A 27,062-nucleotide genomic window follows, 5' to 3' on the forward strand; every position below is an offset into this window, starting at 1 on the left:
GGCGAGGTATTGTTTTCAGTGGGGTTTCTTTGTTTTGTTTTTTTTGTGAGCAATATTACAGGAAAACGGCTGGACCAATCTTCATGAATCTTTCAGGATAGCTGGGCATTGGTCTCAAATAGAACCTCCAACATTTTGAGGGTCATCCGGTCAAGGTCACCAAAAAGGTCAAAATCATTTTTTTTCACGGCGTCTTCCTTCATATTCATCATATTTACTTCAAACCAATTCCACAATGTTCATCTTTCAATTCTGCTTCCATTGATATGCTACATGATGGGGCATCTCTCATAGTTTTCTTTCAAACTTTCATTTGTTTGTTTGTGTGTCTATCTGTTAACAATCTAGCGTCTAGACGGTTGCACCGATTGACTTCAAATTTTCAGGGTAGGTAGGCAATGATCCGCAGATTACCTGATTACATTTTGGGGGTAATCAGGTCAAGGTCACTGGAAAGGTCAACCTTTTGGTCAAAATAACATATTTTCCATTATAACTCAAACGGTTGCCGATAGACAGATGCTTACTATTATGAGCATATAGGAACCATGATCAAACTCAAGGTCATGGATTTTCAGAGGGGTGTAACTTGAAAACGGTTGATAGTAGACAGATGTTTACCATTATCAACTGATAGGAAGTGCCATATGGGCTTTCATTTGGCACCATGATTTTTGACCTTAAATGACTTTTTGAAATGTCAAACTCAAGGTCATGGATTTTCATAGGACTATAACCTGACAGCTGATGATTGAGAAATATTATCATTATCAACATATAGTTATAAAATAAGTGCTGCCGGACGAGGTTCGTTTTGCCTGGCAACACTTGTTTAAACTTTATCAAGTTCACTTTGTTTTGTAAACCTCCGATGTTTGTTTGAGAGAAAAATCAAAAAAGAAGATTGTGCTGTGATCTTTACAGTTGTAAAAAAAAAATTACGATCAAGGAGGGCTAACTTGCTGTACATCTGCAAAAAAAAAAAAATCTAGCTAGCTAACCTTAACGCTGTACTGTGTATTCCTTTGAAATCACATGACTCTTGCTCCAGCTCAGTGGAATATCAAAAACGATGAAAAAAAAAATCCAGTGAGATTTGTGTATCCCAAACTCTTTTACTCTGTTAAAGGTATACGCAGTAATTTTTGTCGAAAGTTAGCTGAAGCTAGCTATAGTGAAACAAATGAATACAGCTCCTTAGAGATCCATTCTCAAAACCCATGCAAGTGTCCAGCCTGTACTAGTTAACCTCAACACTACTTACCTGCCTCATAAATGTAACTCTCTACAAAATCATTACGTCACGTCATATTTCTACGCTGGAGTAACTATTCGTTCTGCCATGTTTTTTGAACAGAATTTTCAACGCTCTTTTTCAGCTCACCGACTCTAGAACCTTTCGCTTCATCCATCTGTTTATAATTCATTACCTCTGTCTCAATTGAGATTTGGCCCTGAACTCTGACTGGGAAGTCCATTTACTTCAAGAAGTGCAATTCAGTTTCGCATGCTAATAATATGCACAGACTCAAATGGCAAGAGGGACTTCTTAATTACCGTAGTTGATGACAATAACAGGAGGAATAAATCATTCAGTGCTTAAGATAACTTGCTATGTTAATAAGATCTAATCAGAACTTCAGTTCATTACTTTTTAATGGGACGTACTCTCAATCCTGTTTCATAATATTGTGTGCGGGACACTTGGGATTACATCTGTGACAATTATTACATCACGATGAGTTGAGATAATCATCGTCATTAATCACTGGATGTGTTTACTTATAAATACATGTAGCTGGTAAACGCATTGCATCTTCTCTGTTTCTTCATAGAATCAGATCAAGGCAGTAACGTATATATTTTTGATTTTATATGTAGTCAAGGGGTTCAATCTGTTTAAAACCCTTTGGTGACTGACCCCTTGAAAATGGTTCCTCCAGGAACCATGACATTTCAGTTGTCAAGACAATGGAAAAACTAAAATACAAATACAAGAGCATTTTGTTTTGTGCACAAGAGCATTGTGATGTATCTTTCTGTTTTTGTATTTTAGTTTTTCCGTTGTCTTGACAACTGAAACGTCATCATTCCTGGAGGAACCATTTTCAAGGGGTCAGTCACCAAAGGGTTAAACCATCTCAGTCTCATGCAGTAAATTTGTCCTGATCATACCACAAAGCTGTTGAATCCTCGATTCTGATTGGTCAGAACAGGGGCGATTTCTCAGAGACAACAAGGGAAGCCGAGCTTCCCCTAAAATTCTCTCCCCAAACTGCGGCGTCTACGATGTTGAATTCTCATTAAAACAGTAACTTGCATAACATAATATATGCCCAAGATTGTATTTATGTTCATAACTATCCTGTAACTTATTTGAGTGATGTCTGACGAACTTGCAGTTCGCTACGAGAATCACCTTTGCTGCCAGGCTGTAACCTTTCTTATTTCAATGGGCTCTATGGACTGGCAGCAGTGTTGCCAGATTGGGCGGTTTTAAGTGCATTTTGGCGGGTTTTGAACATATTTGGGGATGGAAAACGTCAGCAGTATCTGGCAACACTGACTGGCAGCCGGGTATCCGTTGCAGTCTACGAGACGGCTCTGAACAGCCAATTTCGGCTAGTTGTTATTGGTTAAAATCAACAAAATCGTCACTTCCAGGGAAGCCGGGCTTCTCTGGGACTAAACGAGACAGTGGGAGGGACAAGAAGCCGGGCTGATAAAGGATTATTGGAGGTAGTGTTTGAAAGACATGAGGAGGGCGGTACTTCGGCGAGGAACACGGAAGCATGATCAGTCCCTAGCGGATGTCGAGAAAGTGTAGTCGTGTGCCAAAGTGCTGTCCGAATTTCTTTTCATATAAACGGTTCTTCTCATTGATGTCTCTGTACATTACTCTGTAAATAAATGTAAATATTACTCGTTGTGCTCCGTTAACTTTCATCCATTCTATCAGTTTGATCATTCGTGAATTCACTCGTTTATTTCATTTGTAGTTCAATCTGGTTGTAGGCTAGCTTGAGCCTTATTGGGATCTGCAGTGCTAGCTGCTAACAGAAATTGGTGAAGTCTCTGGAAAGCACAACCAGCTGGTATGACAGGGTCACAGACCATTTTCTGGAAAAGGAGCGGAGGGCAGAATTTGTGTATAAATAGTGTTCATGTTCATGAATGTGAAGTGTGTATATTGTTCAGTAATGTTAAGAGAATGGTGGGCTCTGTGTTATAGGTTATACCTGGGTATGATATTCAAGGTTCTGTGTGTTGCATAGCCTACCTGGTTATGGATTTCCAGACTGTGTTGCAGAAGATGTTCAAGGATGTGTTGCACAGCTGGGTGTTGTGTTAAAGACTCTGTGTTGCATATCAGGGTATGATGTTCAAGGCTCTTCGTTGAATAGCCAGTGATTTTTGGATGTTTGATATTTTTGATTCAGGATATGAGGCACTAGCCTGGCAAGCCAGACTATAACATGAAATGTACAGCAAAAATACTTTCTGCCACTAGATAGGGTTGTCTAGTTCACTATGCTAATGGGGCACACCTTTCTATGCTTTGATATCCGGCCTACAGGTTTTACGATGAATGCGTAAAATGGGCTTCCCCTGTTTTAAAAACCAGCAGCCGCCACTGGGTCAGAAGGTGTTGATTAATTTTCTTGCAATGTAACTCATGTTTATATTAACGCACTTGCTCAAATATTTAAAATGTGTGCCATCATTGAGATGGAAGCTTTCTGTGAGGAGATGTTCATTTGTGGAAGGAGTCTCTGGTGTCGGCGCACTGTAACAGCTGGAACTTTTCCAACACAGGAAAGTCTTCAGAATGGAGGGCTTTGTGTCTCGTTTTGTTTTGATTTTTTTTTTTTGTAATATTTTGTCTTACTAACTTCAAGCGAGAGAAAAAAAAGAGAGACATGTGGGGGAACAACAATTTATACCTCTGATAATGTAAACTATGACAGGAACTAGCTTGTTTCTCTTCCAATAAGTGTAACTATAAATGAATAAAAAAATACAGCATGTCGTTTATTAAGAAATAAAAGCTGTTAGTGTTGGCAACTTACTGTGGTATAAGAGAAATAAAATATGTACTGTTATAGGTTATAGTAACAATTACTCGCATCACCGTGTTGATTATTATTTTCTGATAATAGGATGCTGCCTAGTGTTTTATTCCTTCTGATTTTTGCTTAGTACATCTATTATGTGTCTGTAATTCATTAAGGTTATTGCTTATTCTGTTCCGTTCCTTTGCCATTGAACGCCTTCCACTGTCAATATACTCCATTGCACTATACTATATTATACTACACTGTACTACACTCTAATATACTGCACTGCACTCAACTATACTACACTATACTGAACTACAGTACACTACATTTCAATCTACTATACTTTCTGCACTATATTGCTCTATATCGCACGACACTACACTGCACTATACCACACACTACACTGTACTATACCACACTATGCTATACTGCACAACACTACACCGCACTATACAGTACTACACTATATTATATTACAATACACTCTATTATACGACACAACACTGCACCACACTCTACTACACTACATTCTATTACACTACACTACACTCTACGACATGACATTCGACTATACTACACAATACTGTACTAAATTCCATTGTTCTACACTACACTATACTGCACCATACTACACTGCACTGCACCATATGACACTACACTGCACTATGCTCTACTGCACCATACGACACTACACTATACTATACTACACTCTACCACACCGCACTACTCTATACTATGTGCCACTATACTATACTGCACTGCACTACACTATACTGCACCATACTACACTATACTGCACCATACTACACTACACTGCACTATGCTCTACTGCACCATACGACACTACACTATACTATACTACACTCTACCACACCACACTACTCTATACTACGTGCCACTATACTATACTGCACCGCACTACACTATACTGCACCATACTACACTATACTGCACCATACTACACTACACTGCACTACGCTCTACTGCACCATACGACACTACACTATACTATACTACACTCTACCACACCGCACTACTCTATACTATGTGCCACTATACTATATACTGCACTACACTGCACTACACTCGACCATACTACACTACACTCTACTATGCTCGACCACACAACACTACACTATGCTACAATCTACCACACCACACTACTCTATACTACGTGCCACTATACTATACTGCACCGCACTACACTATACTGCACCATACTACACTATACTGCACCATACTACACTACACTGCACTACGCTCTACTGCACCATACGACACTACACTATACTATACTACACTCTACCACACCGCACTACTCTATACTATGTGCCACTATACTATATACTGCACTACACTGCACTACACTCGACCATACTACACTACACTCTACTATGCTCGACCACACAACACTACACTATGCTACAATCTACGACACCGCACTACTCTATACTACGTGCCACTATACTATACTGCACTACACTCGACCATACGACACTACACTCTGACACTACACTCTACTATACTTGACCACACAACACTACACTATACTACAATCTACGACACTGCACTACTCTATACTATGCGCCATACTATACTGCACTACACTCTACTACATTACACTGCACTATACTTTACTATACTGCACTGCACTCTACTATTCTACACTATACTGCACTACACTCTACTACACTACACTACACTACACTATACTTTACTGTACTGCGCTGCACTCTACACTATACTGCACTACACTCTATTATACTACACCACACAACACTGCACTATACTATACTACACTGCACTACTCTACGTGCTACTATGCTATACTGCACTACATGGTACTATGCTACACTACACTGCACTACACTCTACTTTCCTACACGACACTGCATTATACTACACCACACTCTACTATACTGCACTGCACTACACAATACTAAACTACACGACACAATAGTTATCATTCATACTATACTAGTCTCCGATATACAGAAAAGATTCGTTATTATGTGTAAGACGAACGTATGGCGCAATAATCATGATGTTGTTGTCTGCAGATTGTTCTATTTGATGTACGTTTATAATGAGGCATATATATTCTTCTGATTGCAAAATCCCCTGTTAATCGTCTCTCAGTGTCATGCTCTTTCTGGTCCTGTCTGGAACTCTCCTGCTCCGGCTTCGCCCTCGTTCCTCCCACTCATCATGTGGTGTACCAGTGCCTAGTTGTAATGTCGACCCAACCTGTCTGTATTTATAGTCTGTTGCATAACTGCGTTTGCAAGTCTTGCATGTGTCTCTATTGCAGTGTTCATATATATCGATTCCTGCTTGTTTTTCCCTTTATTCTCTATGTGCAGTTGATTATGGATACGTGATGAACTTGTTCACGCTGTCCACTTGCTGGATGATTTGGGTCGTGGCTGTGATTCTTTCCAACGGCCTTAATAAGACAACAATGAATATAGTGTTGAGGCTTTTTCCAGTGCACAAAACACCATTCTTTCCTGCATGGTGAAACGGTTTTGGGGAATTTTGGGGGGTTTAACCAACAGAAACTCATGATACTTGGGGGTGGAGATGGTCACACTGTTGCACAATGCGGTATACATACAGGGTTTATATTTGATCGCATCACAGCATTAGGACATAGGGTTCAGCTTGGTGGACTCTGCAGTGTCCACTGCTAATGTTCTATCATCATTATTATCATCATCTGTAATTCCAGCATTATTTTATTTAACTTCTCAGCATAATGAGTTCATTCGCAAAGTCAGAATGTAACAGTATTGCCGCTTTTCCACTACCAACGCGGCTGAGTTGGGCTGAGCCGTGCCGTGCTGAGTTGGGCTGAGTTGAGCTGAGTGGGGCTGTTGGAGTTGCATTTCGACTACAACCGCGCTGAACCGTGCTGGCTGGAAGTGGGTGGACACATTGGGTGGAGTTAGCGAAAGTGGGTGGACGTCACGTGATGTCGTTAGGCAGCGCAAACAGTGACATCAGTGACCTTTTAAGCGGTAGTCTCACGACCCAGATAGTAAACAATAAACATGGAGTCGTTAGTGTTGCTGGTCTTGGTGCTGTGGCTTGTTGTCACCGACAACGCCAACAGATACTGGCAAGAGCGTATAGATGAGGCGAGGCGCATAAGGCTTCAGAAATTCTCGTAATTCGTAATTCTTATTCTTCTTCCGGGTTTACGGTGTTTACAGATCCCAGCGTGCTCGCGGGGCGTGTGTGGGCATGTGAGGACACTCCTCCTCACCAATCAGTGCACAGGGGAGTGTCTCCTCACGCCCCCAGCCTCACTCGGCTCGGTTTGGCTCGCTTCAGCCCCACTCCAAAACCGTGCGAGTTTTGGGTGCTGAGCAGGGCTGAAGCGAGCTGAGTCGTGCTGCTCTAAGGTAGTCGAAACGCGAGCCGTGTCGGGCTGAAGTGAGCCAAAAAAGGGTAGTGGAAAAGGGCCATAAGACTTGAGAGTGATCAAAGAAGAAGAAGAAGCCTCAGTTTGTCTGGCTTTTTGAATGTAAACTGCATGTAAGACCCTAATTAAGACATTTTGACCGTATAATTAGTGGATCAGGTTACATGTTAATTTACAAACGCATTAACATACTAGTTGAGTGAACAAGGGGTTCCAGGAAACGCTCAGTTATGAAGAAAGTTCAGAAAAAGGTTCAGGGAACAATGCTTGGAACCATCCAGTTTTTTTAAATAAATAAATAAATAAATAAAATTATGTGTAGTGGTTAGCACTGTCGCCTCACAGCAAGAAGGTCCGGGTTCGAGCCCAGCAGCCGGCGACGGCCTTTCTGTGCGGAGTTTGCATGTTCTCCCCGTGTCCGCGTGGGTTTCCTCCGGGTGCTCCGGTTTCCCCCACAGTCCAAAGACATGCAGGTTAGGTTAACTGGTGACTCTAAATTGAGCGTAGGTGTGAATGTGAGTGTGAATGGTTGTCTGTGTCTATGTGTCAGCCCTGTGATGACCTGGCGACTTGTCCAGGGTGTACCCCGCCTTTCGCCCGTAGTCAGCTGGGATAGGCTCCAGCTTGCCTGCGACCCTGTAGAAGGATAAAGCGGCTAGAGATAATGTGATGTGATGTGATAAAATAATCTGTGGTTGGTTGAAGAGAACAACTGGACTTTCTTGAAGATTCTTGAAAACGTTTCGCCTCTCATCCTAAAGGCATCCTCAGTTCTGTCTGACTAAAGGGAGTATCCAGTATTTATCCTCTCATGGATCATCATAGACTCCGAATCAGAATGCTGATGGCTGCATTGTAGGTGGCTGATAAAAGATGTCATAGACACCCACCTCTGTTCAATGATGGTCGTTCCAGGTTGACAAAAATGAACGATCCTGTCTGGCTAATCCTACCTAATGGTTGATCCTCTTTGTCAACCTGGAACGACCATCATTGAACAGAGGTGGGTGTCTATGGTGGGGTTTACATTAGACCGTATCAGCGGATCATCAGATTAACGTTTTTAAAAACGATTAGCGTGCACACAGCAACGCCAATACACGGATACGCTAATCACATGAATAAGGCTACGTTTACATTAGACCGTATCTGTCTCGTTTTCTTCGCGGATGCACTGTCCGTTTACATTAAACCACCTGGAAAAGCTGGGAAACGGGAATCCGCCAGCGTCCACATATTCAATCCAGATCGTATCTGGTCCGGTGCTGTGTAAACATTGAGATACGCGAATACGCTGTGCTGAGCTCTAGCTGGCGTCCTCATTGGACAACGTCACTGTGACATCCACCTTCCTGATTCGCTGGCGTTGGTCATGTGACGCGACTGCTGAAAAACGGCACGGACTTCCGCCTTGTATCACCTTTCATTAAAGAGCATAAAAGTATGAAAATACTGCAAATACTGATGCAAATACTGCCCATTGTGTAGTTATGATTGTCTTTAGGCTTGCCATCCTTCCACTTGCAAGTAGTAAGTGATATGCGCTGGGATCACACACACAGCGGCTCAGTCCCGAATCACTGCTCGTGCACTTCACTCGCGCACTGTGTGAGCTGCGCAGGTCCGGAGTGCGCACCCTCCAGAGGGCACTCGCTGTTCAGGGCAGATTGATTTGGAGCGCAGGATGCCTGCGGAGCCGAGCGTATCCGTGTATTGGTGTTGCTGTGTGCACGGCTAACGGTTTTAGTGTAAACGCGAATCGTTTTAAGAATGTTAATCTGATGATCCGCTGATTCGACGTAATGTAAACGTAGCCTAATTAGACGGCACGTAAGTTTAAATGTGTAATGTGTAAATTTCTCCTCAGCGGCTCGGCTCCGCAGGCATCCTGCGCTCCAAATCAATCTGCCCTGAACAGCGAGTGCCCTCTGGAGGGTGCGCACTCCGGCCCTGCGCAGCTCACAGAGCGCACGAGTGAAGCGCACGAGCAGTGATTCGGGACTGAGCCACTGTGTGTGTGATCCCAGCGCATATCACTTACCACTTGCAAGTGGAAGGATGGCAAGCCTAAAGATAATCATAACTACACAATGGGCAGTATTTGCATCAGTATTTGCAGTATTTTCATACTTTTATACTCTTTAATGAAAGGTGATACAAGGCGGAAGTCCGCGCCGTTTTTCAGCAGTCGCGTCACATGACCAACGCCAGCGAATCAGGAAGGTGGATGTCACAGTGACGTTGTCCAATGACGACGCCAGCTAGAGCTCAGCACAGCGTATCCGCGTATCCTCAATGTTTACACAGCACCGGACCAGACACGAACTGGGTTGAATACGCGGGCCCTGGCGGATTCCCATTTCCCGGCGTTTTAATGTGAACGGACAGTGCATCCGCGAAGAAAACGAGACAGATACGGTCTAATGTAAACTTGGCCTATGACATCTTTTATCAGCCACCTACAATGCAGCCATCAGCATTCTGATTCGGATTCTATGATGATCCATGAGAGGATAAATACTGGATACTCCCTTTAGTCAGACAGAACTGAGGATGCCTTTAGGATGAGAGGCGAAACGTTTTCAAGAATCTTCAAGCAAGTCCAGTTGCTCTCTTCAACCAACCACAGATTACTATGTACCTGGACGACTGAGATTCGTCACAGATAAATTATAAAATAAATGAGGGAAAAAGCAAGGATAATTAGTTAATTAGTTGTCTGACAAATACAAAGCAAGAGAAAACTGAAAATTGTTTATACTGTAAATTGTGCTTTTTAAAATTGCTTATTGAAGACGCGTACTTTTGAGTTGATCGTGTAGTGCACATCTGGTCCAGCTGATAAATATTCTCAAGAATATTGATTGTTACTTCTAACGTAGCATGGAAGGAAAAATGTGTTGACGGGAATTTCTTCTTAATTAGGACTGTGGATTATGCAGCGGTTCAGAAATCAGGCAAGATGAGGCGTGTGGGATCAGACAGGTGTTGCCTGTGAGAGAGAGAGAGAGAGAGAGAGAGAGAGAGAATGTGAAGGTGCATGGATCATGTTGCACATTTGGGTGTCTACGCTCCTGTAGGGGTTTCCTGTGTGGGTGTGAAATTGTGTGCATGCGTGGGTGTGTGTTTCACTTGTTCAGTGTCGTGGAGGGACATACTGCGAGTTATACTCTCTCTCACTCACACACACACACACACACACACAGAGAGCGAAGGATAGATAGGGAGAGAACACAGAGGAGTGGAGAGAGACAGGATTCTCAGTAGTCAGACTCTAAACTGCATCCCGCTGCCTCTAAATGAATCGGACTACAGCAAACGACTTGTGTGCAGCTGGAGATCTGTTGTGTGTTTAAATGTGTATGGTCATATTTGCTCCGGTAAGTGTCACCTTATCATTTTCTCTACTTGAAGCTGATGTGGATTTCATTCCACTTTTTCGACAATGAACACTAACAAGGTGTCCTAGTTTGTATAATGAGTGGAAAAATATACACGTCAGTGCCAATAAATATTGACGTTGAATTATTTCATCTATCTGATGACTTTGTGTCTGTTGATATTGCATGCGAATTGAATCTGTAGCGTAGAAAGAGTTAGACCTTTCTGAGGACCTCGGCACAGCAGGTTTCCTCCTCATTAATAATTAACGCCTTTTACAGCTCTGGCGAATGGCACAAAATACATCATAACTGAAATCAGAGATCTACACCAGACGGAGTGCCTCAGAGTACTCAGCTGGGATTCTCGTACAATCATCGGTCAATTAGGATCGTTTCGAGTTTAGTGTGGAAGCAGCTTTTGGATCTGATACTAGATGAGGTGTTGCACTTAATTTGAACTTCTTTAGGTTACGCTTGATGAAAATAAACAGGGATTAGGGTGAATCGGAAAGTATGGATAATTAAAAAAAACCTTTAAAATGTATTGAGTATGATTTTTAAATCTCTAAAATAACTTGTAAAGTTGAGATTTCAGGAGTAATCCGCATTTACTTCACTATAAACCAAATCAAGGTGTTACTCATGTCACAAAGCCGCTATTTATTGATCGCAAACCTGAAATACTGTCCATATTGTTGTAAGTACACTCACCAGCCACTTTATTAGGAACACCTGTCCACCTGCTGTTTTCTGCAGTTCCCTAATCAGCCGATCCCTTAAGTTGACAGCAGCACAATCATGCAGATACAAATCAAGAGCTTCAGTTAATGTTCATGATGTTCAAACATCAGAATGGGAAAAATTGTGATCTCGCAGTGAAGTGTGACTTTCTTTCACTGTGGTTCGAGCCAGATGGACTGCTGGTTTGAGTATTTCAGAAACTGCTGATCGCCTAGGGTTTTCACTAGGGCTGCGTACCTAAACGTAACATCAGGTACCGGTACAGAGGTTTAGGTACAGGTCCGGACCTGTACCTGTACCTGAACAATTTGACAAATTCTTCTGAACTTCTTCAACAATGACAGAAACATGAATAAACTGTTGACAACTTGTCAGTATCTTTATTCAAAGAAAACCGAACATAACTCGGTTTCCTACCTCACTTCTCAGTCACCCTATAGTTAACTTGGGACAAAAAGTCATAAGTTGTCTCACAGCGAGAAGTGACTACACTAGAGTACTGCAGACTAGCCTACGCGCAGTCCTCGGCCTTTAACTTACGCGGCAAAATTACACAAAGCAGCAAAAGCTGCCAATGCCAGCAAAGGAAAAATGGCTGACCTGCTTTTGAGTCTTTTTGACCAATCAGAACGCTGGATCAGCCAAGCTCTCGCAATGTCTCGTGAGACTGTGGCGAGAGGATCTCAAATCAAAGATGGCTCCGATTTCAAGTTTCAGCGCGGCATTTTACATCTTTGTGGTAGGATTTACGCATCTTCAGTCACAAAATAAGCATATACTTGGTGTAAATTTATATCGGTACAGTACCGGTACTTCATGATCTGGTATTTTGGACCTGTACCGAATCGATTTTCACGGTACAGTACCGGTACGCAGCCCTAGTTTTCACACACAACAATCTCTAGAGTTTACACAGACAGAATGGTGTGGGAAAAAAAAATTTTGAGTGAGCGACAGTTCTGTGGGTCGAAACAAACGCCTTGTTGATAAGAGAGGTCAGAGGAAAACGGACAGATCGGTTCAAGCCGCCAGGAAGGATATCGTAACTCATAGCAACTCTTGACAACCGTGGTGAGCAGAAAAGCATCTCAGCATGCAGCAGCAGAACAGAAGACCACACTGGGTTCCACTCCGGCAGCCAAGAACAGGAATCTTAGAATCAAGAATAAGTTCCTATTAAAGTGGCCGGTGAGTGTACATCGCATTTAGCTCGTAATTTGTAAAATCATGTTGGCTGATCCACACCCAGATTCAGATTTATCCTTAGAAATTAGACATGGATTTATTTTTATTTATTTATTTTTTTTACTCCAAGTCTGATGTTCTTGACGTTTTTTTTAATCTTACTTGCGTTCACAATCTACTTTATTAGAAACACCTTTACACCTAATGATTTTATGTAATTATCCAGTCAGCCAGTCACATGGCAACAGTGCAATGATTTATTAAAATCACGCAGTTACAGGTGGAGAGCTCCATAAACTGCGATAGAGTCTCAAGTGTACACAGAAGACATCCAGTGAGTGGCAGTACTGCATGAGGAAACACCACAACTAACCACTTTTTACATCCGTGATGAGCAGAAAAGCATCTCAATACACTACCGTTCAAAAGTTTGGGGTCACCCAGACAATTTTGTGTTTTCCATGAAAAGTCACACTTTTATTTACCACCATAAGTTGTAAAATGAATAGAAAATATAGTCAAGACATTTTTCTGGCCATTTTGAGCATTTAATCGACCCCACAAATGTGATGCTCCAGAAACTCAATCTGCTCAAAGGAAGGTCAGTTTTATAGCTTCTCTAAAGAGCTCAACTGTTTTCAGCTGTGCTAACATGATTGTACAAGGGTTTTCTAATCATCCATTAGCCTTCTGAGGCAATGAGCAAACACATTGTACCATTAGAACACTGGAGTGAGAGTTGCTGGAAATGGGCCTCTATACACCTATGGAGATATTGCACCAAAAACCAGACATTTGCAGCTAGAATAGTCATTTACCACATTAGCAATGTATAGAGTGGATTTCTGATTAGTTTAAAGTGATCTTCATTGAAAAGAACAGTGCTTTTCTTTCAAAAATAAGGACATTTCAAAGTGACCCCAAACTTTTGAACGGTAGTGTATGTCAAACCTTCAAGCAGATGAGCTACAACAGCACAAGACCACATCGGATCCCACTTCTCTTAGCCAAGATCAGGAATCTGAAGCCATAGCCTCACCAAAACTGGACAGTTGGAGGTTGGGAAAAGTCAAAGCAATAAAGCGACAAGATTGGTTGACTGGTTAATTACATGAATGTACAGGACTACATGTTTCATCTCATCTCATTATCTCTAGCCGCTTTATCCTGTTCTACAGGGTCGCAGGCGAGCTGGAGCCTATCCCAGCTGACTACGGGTGAAAGGCGGGGTACACCCTGGACAAGTCGCCAGGTCATCACAGGGCTGACACATAGACAACCATTCACACTCACACCGATGGTCAATTTAGAGTCACCAGTTAACCTAACCTGCATGTCTTTGGACTGTGGGGGAAACCGGAGCACCCGGAGGAAACCCACGCGGACACGGGGAGAACATGCAAACTCCACACAGAAAGGCCCTCACCGGCCACGGGGCTCGAACCCGGACCTTCTTGCTGTGAGGCGACAGTGCTAACCACTACACCACCGTGCCACCCTGAAGTTGTAATCATTCACACAAAATAAAATCCAACCACATCATTACCTCCACCACAGGAGGCTTTTTTTTTTCTGTGCATCTCTCTATTTGTTCGTTTGACTTTAAGCAGGATTGCACAAAACCTACCAATCAGACTTCCATTAAATTTGGTGGAATTATGTAATATGGGCCAAGGAAGAACTCTTTCAATTTTGGAGTTGATCCAAGTCACAGGGCGGATCCATGAATTTATTTTCACCTTCACTAATGTTGTGAGATACAGCATTTGCTATACATGTTAAAATCCAGAAGATGGCAGTCAAGTTCATCCATCCATCATCTGTAGCCGCTTATCCTGTGCAGGGTCGCAGGAGCCTATCCCAGCTGACTACGGGCGAAAGGCGGGGTACACCCTGGACAAGTCGCCAGGTCATCGCAGGGCTGACACATAGACACAGACAACCATTCACACTCACGGTCAATTTAGAGCCACCAGTTAACCTAACCTGCATGTCTTTGGACTGTGGGGGAAACTGGAGCAAACCCATGCAGACACAGGGAGAACATTCAAATTCCACATAAAAAAGCCCTCGCCGGCTGCTGGGCTCGAACCCAGGACCTTCTTGCGGTGAGGCAACAGTGCTAACCACTACACCACCGTGCTGCCCCACGGTAAAGTTCAGTAGTGTCAAAACATAACCAATGTAGAAATACAATGACTCCATATAACAATTCACATTCATGTGTACCATTAATCCTCTGGGAAACATATCTCAGCACCAGAGGCGATTCTAGAGTCTGTTGTGGCCCCAAGCAAAAATTTCTAGGGGGCCCTTCTGACCAGTGTTCATCATCAATATGTTATAAATAATCTGACACCAACGAAAAATGTATGAAACCAAAGTTTTTTAAATTCCAAATGTGAAAATACAATGGTAAAGAACAATAAAAACAAAAAACAAAATAAATAAGCCCTCGGGCCCTGACTCTCGGGGGGGCCCCTGGGCCAGGGGGCCCCAAGCAGTTGCCTGCCTTGCCTGTTCACAAGCTGCACATCTGCTCAGCACATAATGCTAATAATTTTGGAAAAATATCCAGACATATAAAGTGGTTGCAGTTGCAGATTTGGATATCATAGAACAGGGGTGTCAAACCTGATCCATAAAGGGCCGTGTGGCTGCAGGTTTTCATTCCAGCCATGCAGCAGCACCCTGATTTGGCTTATTCAATCAACTGACACACCCACCCTTTAATCAAGGGTGGGTGTGGCTGCAAGTATTTGACTGTGTGAAGAGAGTTCAGTTGATTGAATGAGCCAAGTCAGGTGTGCTGCTGCATGGCTGGAATGAAAACCTGCAGCCACACGGCCCTTTATGGATCAGGTTTGACACCCCTGTCATAGAAGATCCGACTGTTGTCCTTGGCGGAGGCCTGCGCTCTCGAAGTGTCCTTGTAGTCCTTGTTTGTCTGAATTTGTGTGAATTTTTCCTTAAATTGATACCAAATTCAAAGCAAAGCTTGCAAATTTATAACATATGACGTAAAGGTTAGAATTAAGGATGGGTTTCGCATTCGTACATTTTTTTTATGATTTAATTTGTATGGAGTTGCATAAAATTGCAATTGCAAACGTTTTTTGAGCTCTGGTTCAACCCAACATGGTCTTGCAAAATTGTAACAATTCAACTGATGTGAAAAATTACTCGGGGTTAAGGTTAAGCTCAGAGTTTAATGTTTGTCTCTTTTCTTCTCACATATAACTTGATTTGTGTGAAACTGAAAGAAATCCAGTCACATTTCCATTGTTTGTTCAAATTTGTATGCATTTTTCATGAGCTCAGGTTCTACTGTTGTCACGACAACTATCTTGCATGCATATTTGATTTTTATACAGTCGTATCACACGCACGCGCACACACGACTGATGTGAATTTCTTTCATTACCTGTCAGCTGAGGCAGACTTTCGTTCAAAATACCTAATAAACACTTGAATGAATGAATAGAAGCCTGGAAAATGTAACTAATATTCACGTCTCTCCTTTTTCACGACCTCATTGCAAAACTGCCAGCTGGATATGAGACATACCTGGGAAAGGTATTAGCTCTCTGAGGGAAACCGTTCTCTGGGTAAAGTGTTTCGGGCCAGTCACTTTACCTCAAAGGGAGCATGTCTTCTGCACTTATTAAAGCAGATCTTCTCTCCTGAGCTCTGGCTAAATAAAAGAAGCAGAGCAGAAGACAGGGAAAGTGAGGGCAAACAAGAACAAGCCGAGTCACGGGCAAGCTATCGATACGAGGTGAAATCTTTTCAGATATGTCTATAAAATCCCTGTCTGCTTTCTGTGCTTCACATTGATTCACGAACCACTTGAGAAATGGAGATTAGAGGTGCATTAGTCAGATGTTTACAGTAGTCCGGTAGCTTCATTGAAACGAAGTATTGTTTCATTCTGCTGGACAACATCCAATCATGAAGATAGAAAGGCTGATCCAGGATCAGGTTCTTTTGGCTAATCATAAATATTCAATTTCATTTTATTCGCTTTTAACATTACACAAAGCAGCTTAATAGAAATACAGATTTAGATTTAGAGCAAACCAAGGGAGAGGAAACAACACCAGAGGTCCCAATCTGCACATCCCTGACTCATCTCATCTCATTATCTGTAGCCGCTTTATCCTGTTCTACAGGGTCGCAGGCAAGCTGGAGCCTATCCCAGCTGACTACGGGCAAAAGGCGGGGTACACCCTGGACAAGTCGCCAGGTCGTCACAGGGCTGACACATAGACACAGACAACCATTCACACTCACATTCACACCTACGGTCAATTTAGAGTCACCAGTTAATCTAACCTGCATGTCTTTGGACTGTGGGGGAAACCGGAGCACCCAGAGGAAACCCACGTGGACAACATGCAAACTCCGCACAGAAAGGCCCTCGCCGGCCACAGGGCTCAAACCCGGACGTTCTTGCTGTGAGGCGACAGCGCTAACCACTACACCACTGTGCCACCCTCTGCACATCCCACAGAGTAAAAATATAAAGAGAGCACACTGGTCCGTATGATCACGTTCTTTCATAGGGAGTCTGCGCCATTACCTCGGGATAACCCGATAGCTCTGGATCGCAACATCCGACACACTTTATAGGTTCTATGATTACATGACCACATACTAACATTACTGCGCTTCAGAAGCTTTCAAATAACACCACCTCTGCACCACTGCGATCTACATTGCAGATCCCAAGAAAGAGGCTGCGGAAGACGGGCAGTTTAACCGACTTTGGAGCTCTATTTCGAGTTAAAATGATGCCTCAGATGCTGCTACGGATCATTTTCCCAGGAACAGAAACTTTTGTTTATTCAGTCCAAATTTTTTGGAGAATTTATCAATTTATTTATTTGTCTTTAAGGTATGGTAAACCTGTAATGCATTCTGTTTGCAAGATTAAACCTCTATTCATAGCAATTTGTGATTTTAAATTGTTTCTTACGGACAAACATGCACATTGTTTATGATTTCAGAAATAAAAAAGGAGTCTTTTCAGTCATTTTTCTTCATTCAAAATGTTTGAAGACTCAAACTGAATGGAATCGTGAAGAAGTCAGTACTGTGAATCCGATCAAATCACAAATGGAGTGTATCATGACGCCTATTAAACAGAAAAACAGGTGGATATTTAATTCACAGTCTGGATTCCAGATGAGACTTGAATATGACGGGATGAGTAATCTCATCTGAAAAATCACTCGATGATCAACAGTAGATCGACAGCACAGCCAGATGTGTCAAATGAGTAACACTCATTCGAGAACTATCCATCCGTGTAGTTCTGCTCAGGGTAATTATATGTTTTTTAAAAAATAAGGTTGCTGTACTGTAGTTGCTATAGTGCAGAATTCGAAGCTGATTTATGAGCGATATGAAGCTGTTGTCTCGAGCTAAGAAGATATTAGCAATGTTTTGGCAATTTAACATATATTTAGCCATTAAAACCAGTGTTGTGATGTGTTTTTTAATGGTTAAACCTTTTTTTTTTGGGGGGGGGGGGGGGGGGGGGGAGTCATCCATTTTTCTGCTGAAAATATAAAATGCAACAAAAGAGTGTTATTGTGTGTGTTTGATTTTGATTGGTCAGAAGGTTTTCAATAACAGAAGCACTGATAATTGGAAGCAAGTCACAGATCGATATTCGTGTGCTCATTCGAATACATTATCGTTTTTATAGTAACAGTGAGTTCACTTGCATGGTGGACACTTGCGTTTCACGGTTTCTCGATCCAAAGGTTTTTTTTTTTTGTCTGTAAAGACGATTTGTTTTGTCGATGTCACTTCAAGACAATGTGACGGAGCGGCTGTTTGTTGCTGCTACAGCGTGATAACACGAACAAGTTTTCTGGATCTTGTCCAACATAAACTTGTAATTTAGGCATAGTATAAGGGGAATAAAGCACTTCAGGAAATGCTGCTATTGGAAAATCCCATTCAGTATGCCAGGAATAATTTTGCTTCACATTGATCAGGTTCCAGTATTCGAATGCAGGCCGCATGGCGAACGCGGGTTATCCAGATGAAGGCATGGAGCTGTTTCCAATTAAAATGTTTATCTTGGTTTTAAGAAATTGGAATAAAATGAAAGAACTTCACTCATTTTTCAGTCATGATTAAAACTATTTACAGTGTCGTTTACAGAGTGTATAAAGAATGAAACCCGGATGTTTTCTGGTGTCGTTTGCAGCTTTTTGCCATCTTTGCTTTCGCAACATGTGGAGGCTACACTGGACAGCTGCGGGTTAGTGTGGACTGCGTCAACAAGACAGACAGCAATCTCAGCATCACCATTAAATTCGCCTACCCGTTCAGGTAAAGGCTGGTCCAACACACACACACACCTTGTATACCTTGAGCACAGGAATGGGACCGTATCTAAAGGAACTCTTTACTACAAATGCAGTCAGTCAGCTCAAGTATGTTCTTTGTCTTTGCCCAGGAGCATTTTTACTCATCATATCACTTATCTCGTTACCATAGTAATATTTCATCCCTTAAGCCCCACCTAGCAAAGTTTGACTTTTATTACTTTATTCACATTCGTAAACATCAGACAGCAATCAAATTATGTGTATTTTATTTTTTGCTGAATTTTCCCTTTAATATTGTACTAGCTTTAATGAAATCTATTTTTGTATACTTTCTTCACATACTGCATCTTTAATGGAACTAAAACTGCATCTGTGCATATTCAAGGGCGGCTGGTGCATAAGGGCGATTGGGCGACGCACTGCCAAAACGAAAAAAAAAAAGGTTTTTTTTCTTTTTTTAAAACAAACTTTCACCAGCGCTGCTCGAGGCCGTTTTAATCTGTCTCTGGGTATCATTGTCCAATCAGGGTGGTCTTGCTTCTAGAGTACCGCCCCTTTTGGGGCGATTTCAGTCACGCTGAAAATCGCCCAAGAGTTCACTGATAGAGTCCCATGGTAATATATTTTTTTTCTCCTAACTGACACTTCAGTGCAATCTCTGTGGGTTCCGGGGGGGCTTGCCCTAACGTGCTTACGTCACTGCGAAGCGCGGCAAAGTTGCGTTCGATCCGCTCAGTTTCTGAGGTGAGATGGATGCGGAAAGCAATTCAGTGCTGTCCTTAAAAGAAGTTCCATTTAGTCAGCGATCAAATCGAGCTAAATTGGCAACAAAACAAGCTGGACCCCCCTCGAACAAATCTAAACATAAAACAAATTTCGACAAGGGGGGGAAATCATATACTCGAGGTTTTACTTCAACATGGTCCCAACGCAAATCCTGGCGAGCTGGCTGCGAGGACGCCTCAGCGGTTTTCTGCTCCCCCTGCTTACTTTCCCACCCTGGAGGTGGCTCCACGGACAACACTGCTTGGACGGTCACTGGAGTTTCGGACATGCATCATTTGTCGGAGAAAATAAAAAAACATGAGTCATCAAAGATTCACATGGGCAGCTGCCTGAAATTTTCGGCTTTTGGGAGAGTGAACATCGCTACACAACCGGATGAGGGCTACAGGCTAGCAGTTCGCCGCCACAACGATGAGGTGAGCAAGAACAGGCACATATTAAACCGGCTCATCCAGTGCGTGAAATTTTGTGGAGTGTTCGAGTTAGCTCTATGAGGCAAAGACGAAACTGAGGGCTCCAGTCACCGTGGTGTTTTTCTGGGTTTGGTTGACTTCATGACTCTCTCTCACACACACACACACACACACACACAGTCACAGAATCAGTTCACTTTTGATGTTTTCAATGTGCATTTTTATATTTGCCACACTTTGCTCTGAGAGTTAGCACTTTGGTAATATCCTTGGTAAATACCAGTAATTACAAGATCTAAAGATCCACTCATCTATTTATTCAACTGCTATTGTTATGTTAGCCAACTATTTACACTGTTTTGTTACAGTAAGTGCATTTTCCTGTTTGTCCTTAACCTTCATCCTACCAAGTGGGGTCCATCTGGACCCCGCACCTATATGTTTGTTTGCCATTTTAAAAATATGTGACATACTGCCTCACCGTTTTATGAATTTGTCGGAATTTATGTCTTAATTAAAACACTAAAGCACCGGAAGATCAGCTTTTTGCTTTGTGAAGGTATAATTAATTTGTTACTGGGGTCCAACCGGACCCCAGAGTAAAGCTTATCTGTCTTTCATTTTATAATTGAATAGCACACTGAAAGTTAACTTCTTTTATTTCTTTTATGTTCCATAATGAAACTACCAAGGCATTCCTTCTTGGGGTCCGTGTGGACCCCACTGCTGCAATAAGCACAGGCTGCAAAACAAAAGCCCTAAATTATTTTACAATTACTTTTTTGTTTTAAATTCTGTAAGAAAAGACCTAAGTTGTAATCCAGAATGTTTTACAGCTGCATGAGCTGCAAAAATCATGTATATAATGCCAATTTTTTTTGTGGCGCTATAATTTGCTACATGTATGCTAGTTATTGCAATACTATTGCAATGTTATTGCATTTATAATACATCATTGATATTCAGCCATAGTGGATTTTGTTCTTCAATAAAGTTATGTCTGTTTGCTGCATTGAATTGGTTCTTACTGCATTGATTTCAAGGTATTCCCTCCTGGGGTCCATACGGACCCCGCCTGGTAGTTTGTGTATGTAAAATTGGCTGGTAGGATGAAGGTTAAGTGTGTTCTTTATGCCTTGGGCCCTTTAGTGTATTGCTGTTATTAATACAAGATGTTCTGAACAAAACTTATCTGGTGATTTTGTCTTTATAAGCTTTAATTTTAAAGAAAAGTATTGGGGTCCAAACGGACCCCACATGGTAAGATTAAGGTGTAAAATAGCATGGTAGGATGAAGGTTAAGTTGCACAGTCTGTAAAATCCTTGCTGGTCATGGAGTTTGAAGTACAAAATCTATTTACAGAACATTCTGTAGAACAGTTGACTTGCTACCTAGGTCAATTTACTTCAGTCCTGTGGACATTTATGGTCCGCGTAGACATAACGGGGGAAAATTGCCCCCCCTGAAAAAAAATTCAGGAGCCGCCACTGGCATATGTGTATGTATGTGTGTGTGTCTGTGAATGCGGTCACTCCTTAATCACTGCTGATATTCCAGAAGTAAACCCACACACCCCATTAAGCAGCTGTTCTAATTAATTGGTTCGAGGCGATTCAGTCTGACGACACTTGAAAACGCTCGAATGAAAAACATCTCCATGGCACCTGCTAAATCATTTCTTTTCCGAGTTAAACTTTGCCTTTCTACTTCAATTTACCGGCAGTTGCCAGAGCTGCGTGACGAACACCCTCGCTTATGTCAAAATCATTTGTACAGGCTGAAGATTGAGGATGAGTGGATGCTTTGTGATGTGAAATCATCCTTTCTAGCTAATTTTATCATGGGGAATTTGCGTCACAATGTATTTTGTCATCTCTTTCATTTTCATTCACAGAAAACGTTCCCATTAGTTCATAGTTCAAAGGATCCTGTATTCGTAATTCATTCTAAATGCGTTTATCATATAATAAAAAGTACACACAGTACCGAAGAATATCTCAAATGGCTGAACCTCTGTATAACTATATACTGTACAACTATATAACTATTCATCTGGAAACATGCACATTTATTAGTTATGTGTTTTTTTTCAAAGTTCTACTGATTTTGAAAAAAAAAGAATGTCTTCATCAGATGGAGCTACGCTCATGACATGAAAAGAAAAAAAATGTCATCTTTTACCAGTCAAAAGTTTGTACACCCCTGCTCTACTCATTCATAGGTTTTTCTGTATTTTGTATTTTCTGCATTGTAGAACAATACTAAAGTCATCAAAACTATACCATACCTTCTGGAACATATAAGAAATTATGAAGTAAACAGAAAAAATGTTAAACAACATATATTTCATATTTTAGATTCTTCAAATTAACCTTGCACACTCATACATGTCAACCTATACGGATTGTCCGGAAATTATACGGATTTTAGCTCATTTCAAGGGCGTACGGGCGTATAAGCAAAGTCTTACGGATTTTCAGTATTTTCTGACCTAAATTTATTTTGTGTATCTTACTTGAACATCGTCAGCTGATCGTCGCAAAAACATACAAAAGCTCGATTTATAGACAAAGAACAGCGTGTATGCAGGGGCAGATAACCCAGACTATGTGAAACCGGATGTTTATTCCTCAAGCCTCGTGCAGTATCGCGACTGCGAGACTTCGCTCGTTCCGGTCATGCGCACGATCTGCATTTAAACACGCCAAACAGTCATTGTTCGAACGATTTTCTCATTGTGCAGAGTGACATTGTTGACACCTGAGAGATTTTGAATAGCATCTGCTGAGTGAAAGAACATCGAGAAAGAAAATGAGATACGGCGGGCGGTATCTTCCTGAATGGAAGGAGACATTTAATGGTGTCATTGTTCAGGCGAAAAATGAGGACTACGCGCACTGCACAGTTTGTGTGCGAGATATAAAAGTTGCGGCGTCTGGAGTTTACGACGTGAGGGAACACATGAGGTCCAAACTACATCAGCGAAATTTGCACCAGAAACAGAATCAGCCGCAAATGACGATGTTTGCAAAGCCTAAGACCGATGATCAACCAACAAGTGCAATAAGAGCAGAAGTTACGATCTGTAATTTTATTGCTCAGCACAATTTGCCGCTAGCCGTTGCGGACCACCTGACAGAACTGTTGCAGCGGATTTGCACGGACAGTACGATTGCGAAATCTATCAGCTGTAGGCGCACCAAAACAACGCAAATAATCAAAAAGAGCTCGGCCCCCGAAGCTACACTACCGATCATCCAGCACTGCCGGACGTCGCCATTTTCCTTGATGATCGACGAATCCAATGACAAAAAGACGGACAAGCGACTGGCCGTTTTGGTGCGGATCTTCGACATAAACAGAGGGGCGAAGTCAAGAATCATAGACACGCCCGTGTGCAATATCGGCACGGGCGATGCGATTTTCGACATGCTGGACGAAGTTCTCAGCCAAGTTATATTTACTTATTTATTTATTAAGTTTGGTGCGATTCGAAGGCTATAAGGATTTTATGTTGATTTTATGGATTTCTTCCTCTGATACTACGGGTGGACGCCCAAAGGGGTTGACATGTATGCACACTACTGGCATTATCTTAACCAGCTTCATGAGGTAGTCACCTGGAATGCTTTTCAATTAATAGGTGTGTCTCATCAAAAGTTAATTAGTGGACGAGTTTTCTTGCCTTCTTAATGCGTTTGAGATCAAACAGTAAATAGTAAATAATAAAACTACCCGATGATCAATAGTCCTCGTCCACCCACAACTGTAGTGATCTATGTCAAGAACCAAACAACTAAGTAAAGAGAAACAACATCCATTATTACTGTAAGATGTGAAGGGTTTTTTTTTATTCATAAAAATAAAGAAAACCAGTGAATTAGAAGGTGTGTCCAAACTTTTGACTGGTACTGTATATATCACGGCCATGTTTTAATAATTTGTTCTTTCCTTTAATACAAATTGTGACCACGTTGAACTAAATAGCATTGGCAGTTTCACCGGAGGTGACACGGTGGTGTAGTGGTTCGCACTGTCGCCTCACAGCAAGAAGGTTCTGAGCTCGAGCTCGAGCCCAGTGGCTGACGGGAACCTTTCTGTATGGAGTTTGCATGTTCTCCCCGTGTCTGCATGGGTTTCCTCTGGGTGCTCCGGTTTCCCCTACAGTCCAAAGACATGCAGGTTAGGGTAATTGGTGGCTCTAAATTGACCAAGAGTGTGAACGGTTGGTTGTCTCTCTGTGTCAACCCTGTGATAATCTGGCGACTTGTCCAGGGTGTAGTCAAGTCAAGTTTATTTCTAGAGCGCTTTTAACAATAGACATTGTCCCAAAGCAGCTTTACAGAATCTGAATGACTCAAGACATGAGCCAATTTTATCCCTAATCTATCTCCAATGAGCAAGCCTGTGGCAATGGTGGCAAGGAAAAACTCCCGCAAACGACACGAGGAAGAAATCTCGAAAGGAACCAGACCCAAAAGGGAACCCATCCTCACCTGGACAACAACAGACAACATGACTATAGCATTAACAGTTTTAACATGAAGTCAGTTTCGTTGATGTTATAAACTCTTCATTGATGGAAACTTGAGTGCAAAACTGTTCATGACAACTGCAGTCCTAAAGTTAGCAAGTCAACTGTAGTCCTCAGCCATGAAAGCGTTACTGTAAGTGTGAACCCCGCCTCTCGCCCATAGTCAGCTGGGATAGGCTCCAGCTTGCCCGCAACCCTGCACAGGATAAGCGGCTATGGATAATGGATGGATGGAGTTTCACTGGGTTTTATTTTCAGGCTGGAATGACTGAGGAAGACATTATTAAAAGCCTTGCATTTCAAGAAATTGTTTTTAGTGAGAGACCCTTATATAAATTGGAAAACCTGCATGACCACAATTTGACTAAAATGAGGGAACAAATTTGTAAAACATGGCCATTCTGTGTGTGTATCATGAGCATGGCTCTGCGTCATCACTCAAGTGTTTATAGAACTATGAAATACTTTAGGATACTTTGTTTATTTATACAGGAACTGCACAAAAAACTAATCCAGTAAAACAAAAAGAGAAAAGATTTGTACATATATACCATTAATTTATGTGTACAACTGAAAGTGACATTTTTTTAAAATGGTTGAATATTTGACCGGCCTTTGCTACTCTGCTCCACTCTGCTTGGGTCAGCTGATTGTTGGGATTTGTGGTGTTCCAATCTCATGTTCCCAGTCCGCCCTCTGATGGACAAACTATGCAATAACACCACTCAAAACAAGGTTAAAGGATCCATCTTCTGGACATGGAGAACCGAAACTGTGACATCAATCTCTATATGTCACTCGTGAGGAAATCGATGAATTGTTGTGTTAAATTTGGGGACTTTTCATTTGTGAATGTGTCGATATAATAAAAAGAAAATCACACATTGGCTTGAAGATACAAAGTTTATCTTCTCGTCTTGAAAAACTCACAATTTCTAGACGAAATATATTACGGATCTGAGTGATATCATTCCTGATATTTCGCTCCGATGACGTCACTCCCAGTGTTTTCCCGCTGACGAGAAACACGTTGTCAAAATAGCGAACCAGTTCAAAATGAAACTTCTTTTGATTAACTTGAATATTTTTCATGGCTGTGTCCGTATTATATAAAGAACATTACACAAGCGGCACAAAGATGTGAAGTTTATCTTCTTGTGTTGAAAAATATATTCCTCATTCTCGTCGCTCACTCATGAATATATACATTCACCACTTGAAGATAAACTTCATATCTTCATCCCATCATGGAATATCTTCTATACAGTATATAAACCACCGCTTCAGAGTGGTTTAACAGGATGCCAGCAATGTATAATACAAGATAGATAGATAGATAGATAGATAGATAGATAGATAGATAGATAGATAGATAGATAGATAGATAGATAGATAGATAGGATGTAACTTTTCATTGTGGTCTAAAAAAGCCTCTTTAGGATCAGAGAGAAATTTCTAGGCTTCTGGATCTCAAACAAATGTCGAGCAGAAAAATGTGAGCTGTCCAACTTCATTTAAAATTTATATTTTATATACAGGAAAAGAAACTTGGATGGTACTAGTTTTAAAGACTGCTTCGTAAAAGAAAAATAAAATACAATACAATGAAATAAAGTGCTTTAAGTTTTGCTCTGTTTTGTAAACCTGTTCTTTAAAGGAATTTTCTGATTATGAAACTTTTTCTTCATCCATCTCAAAGCCCTCGAACTGAAATCTGCTCACACAGTGAAACACGATCCCTGAGCAAATTGCTGCGGCTGACATGCAGTACATCTTTGAAGTTCGTCTCAGATCTCTCTTTGCGTTAATAAGCGATAAAGCTGCTGCTCCTCTGCAAATGTCCTGTTTCACACACTGAATTAGATTCCATTGTGAGAAAGGGACATAATATTCCACTGAAATCCAGAGAAATATCATTCAGCTCCAGAACAGAGGAATGATCCTGGTATTGTGCTGCTTCTTCTCTCATCACAGCACTTTCTCTCCGGTACAGGCTGATCACTTGTACCGCACGCGATCATGAATTGTTCCTGGCTCCTTGTTGCCTCTATTCGATTTCTCCCCCAACTGGCTGAAGGGTTTATTGATCCATATCAATAAAACCATCAGTTTTATTGCTCACCGTGACTCTTTCGGCCTTTAGATCGGATTTGAAGGAGTGTCTGACATCAGGCAGAGTCATAA

General features: G+C 41.7%; 1 protein-coding gene across 1 annotated transcript in view; it reads left to right on the forward strand.

Annotated features, from left to right (window-relative positions):
* Positions 1 to 27,062, forward strand: part of synpra (synaptoporin a) — a 56,149-nt gene that overhangs the window by 18,050 nt on the left and 11,037 nt on the right. Inside the window, exon 3 of the mRNA XM_060910801.1 lies at positions 19,021 to 19,145. Coding sequence (XP_060766784.1) covers positions 19,021 to 19,145 — 125 coding nt within the window. The remainder of the gene's footprint in view (positions 1 to 19,020; positions 19,146 to 27,062) is intronic.

The sequence above is a fragment of the Neoarius graeffei genome, chromosome 26 (assembly GCF_027579695.1).
Source record: "Neoarius graeffei isolate fNeoGra1 chromosome 26, fNeoGra1.pri, whole genome shotgun sequence".
Taxonomy (NCBI): Eukaryota; Metazoa; Chordata; class Actinopteri; order Siluriformes; family Ariidae; genus Neoarius; species Neoarius graeffei.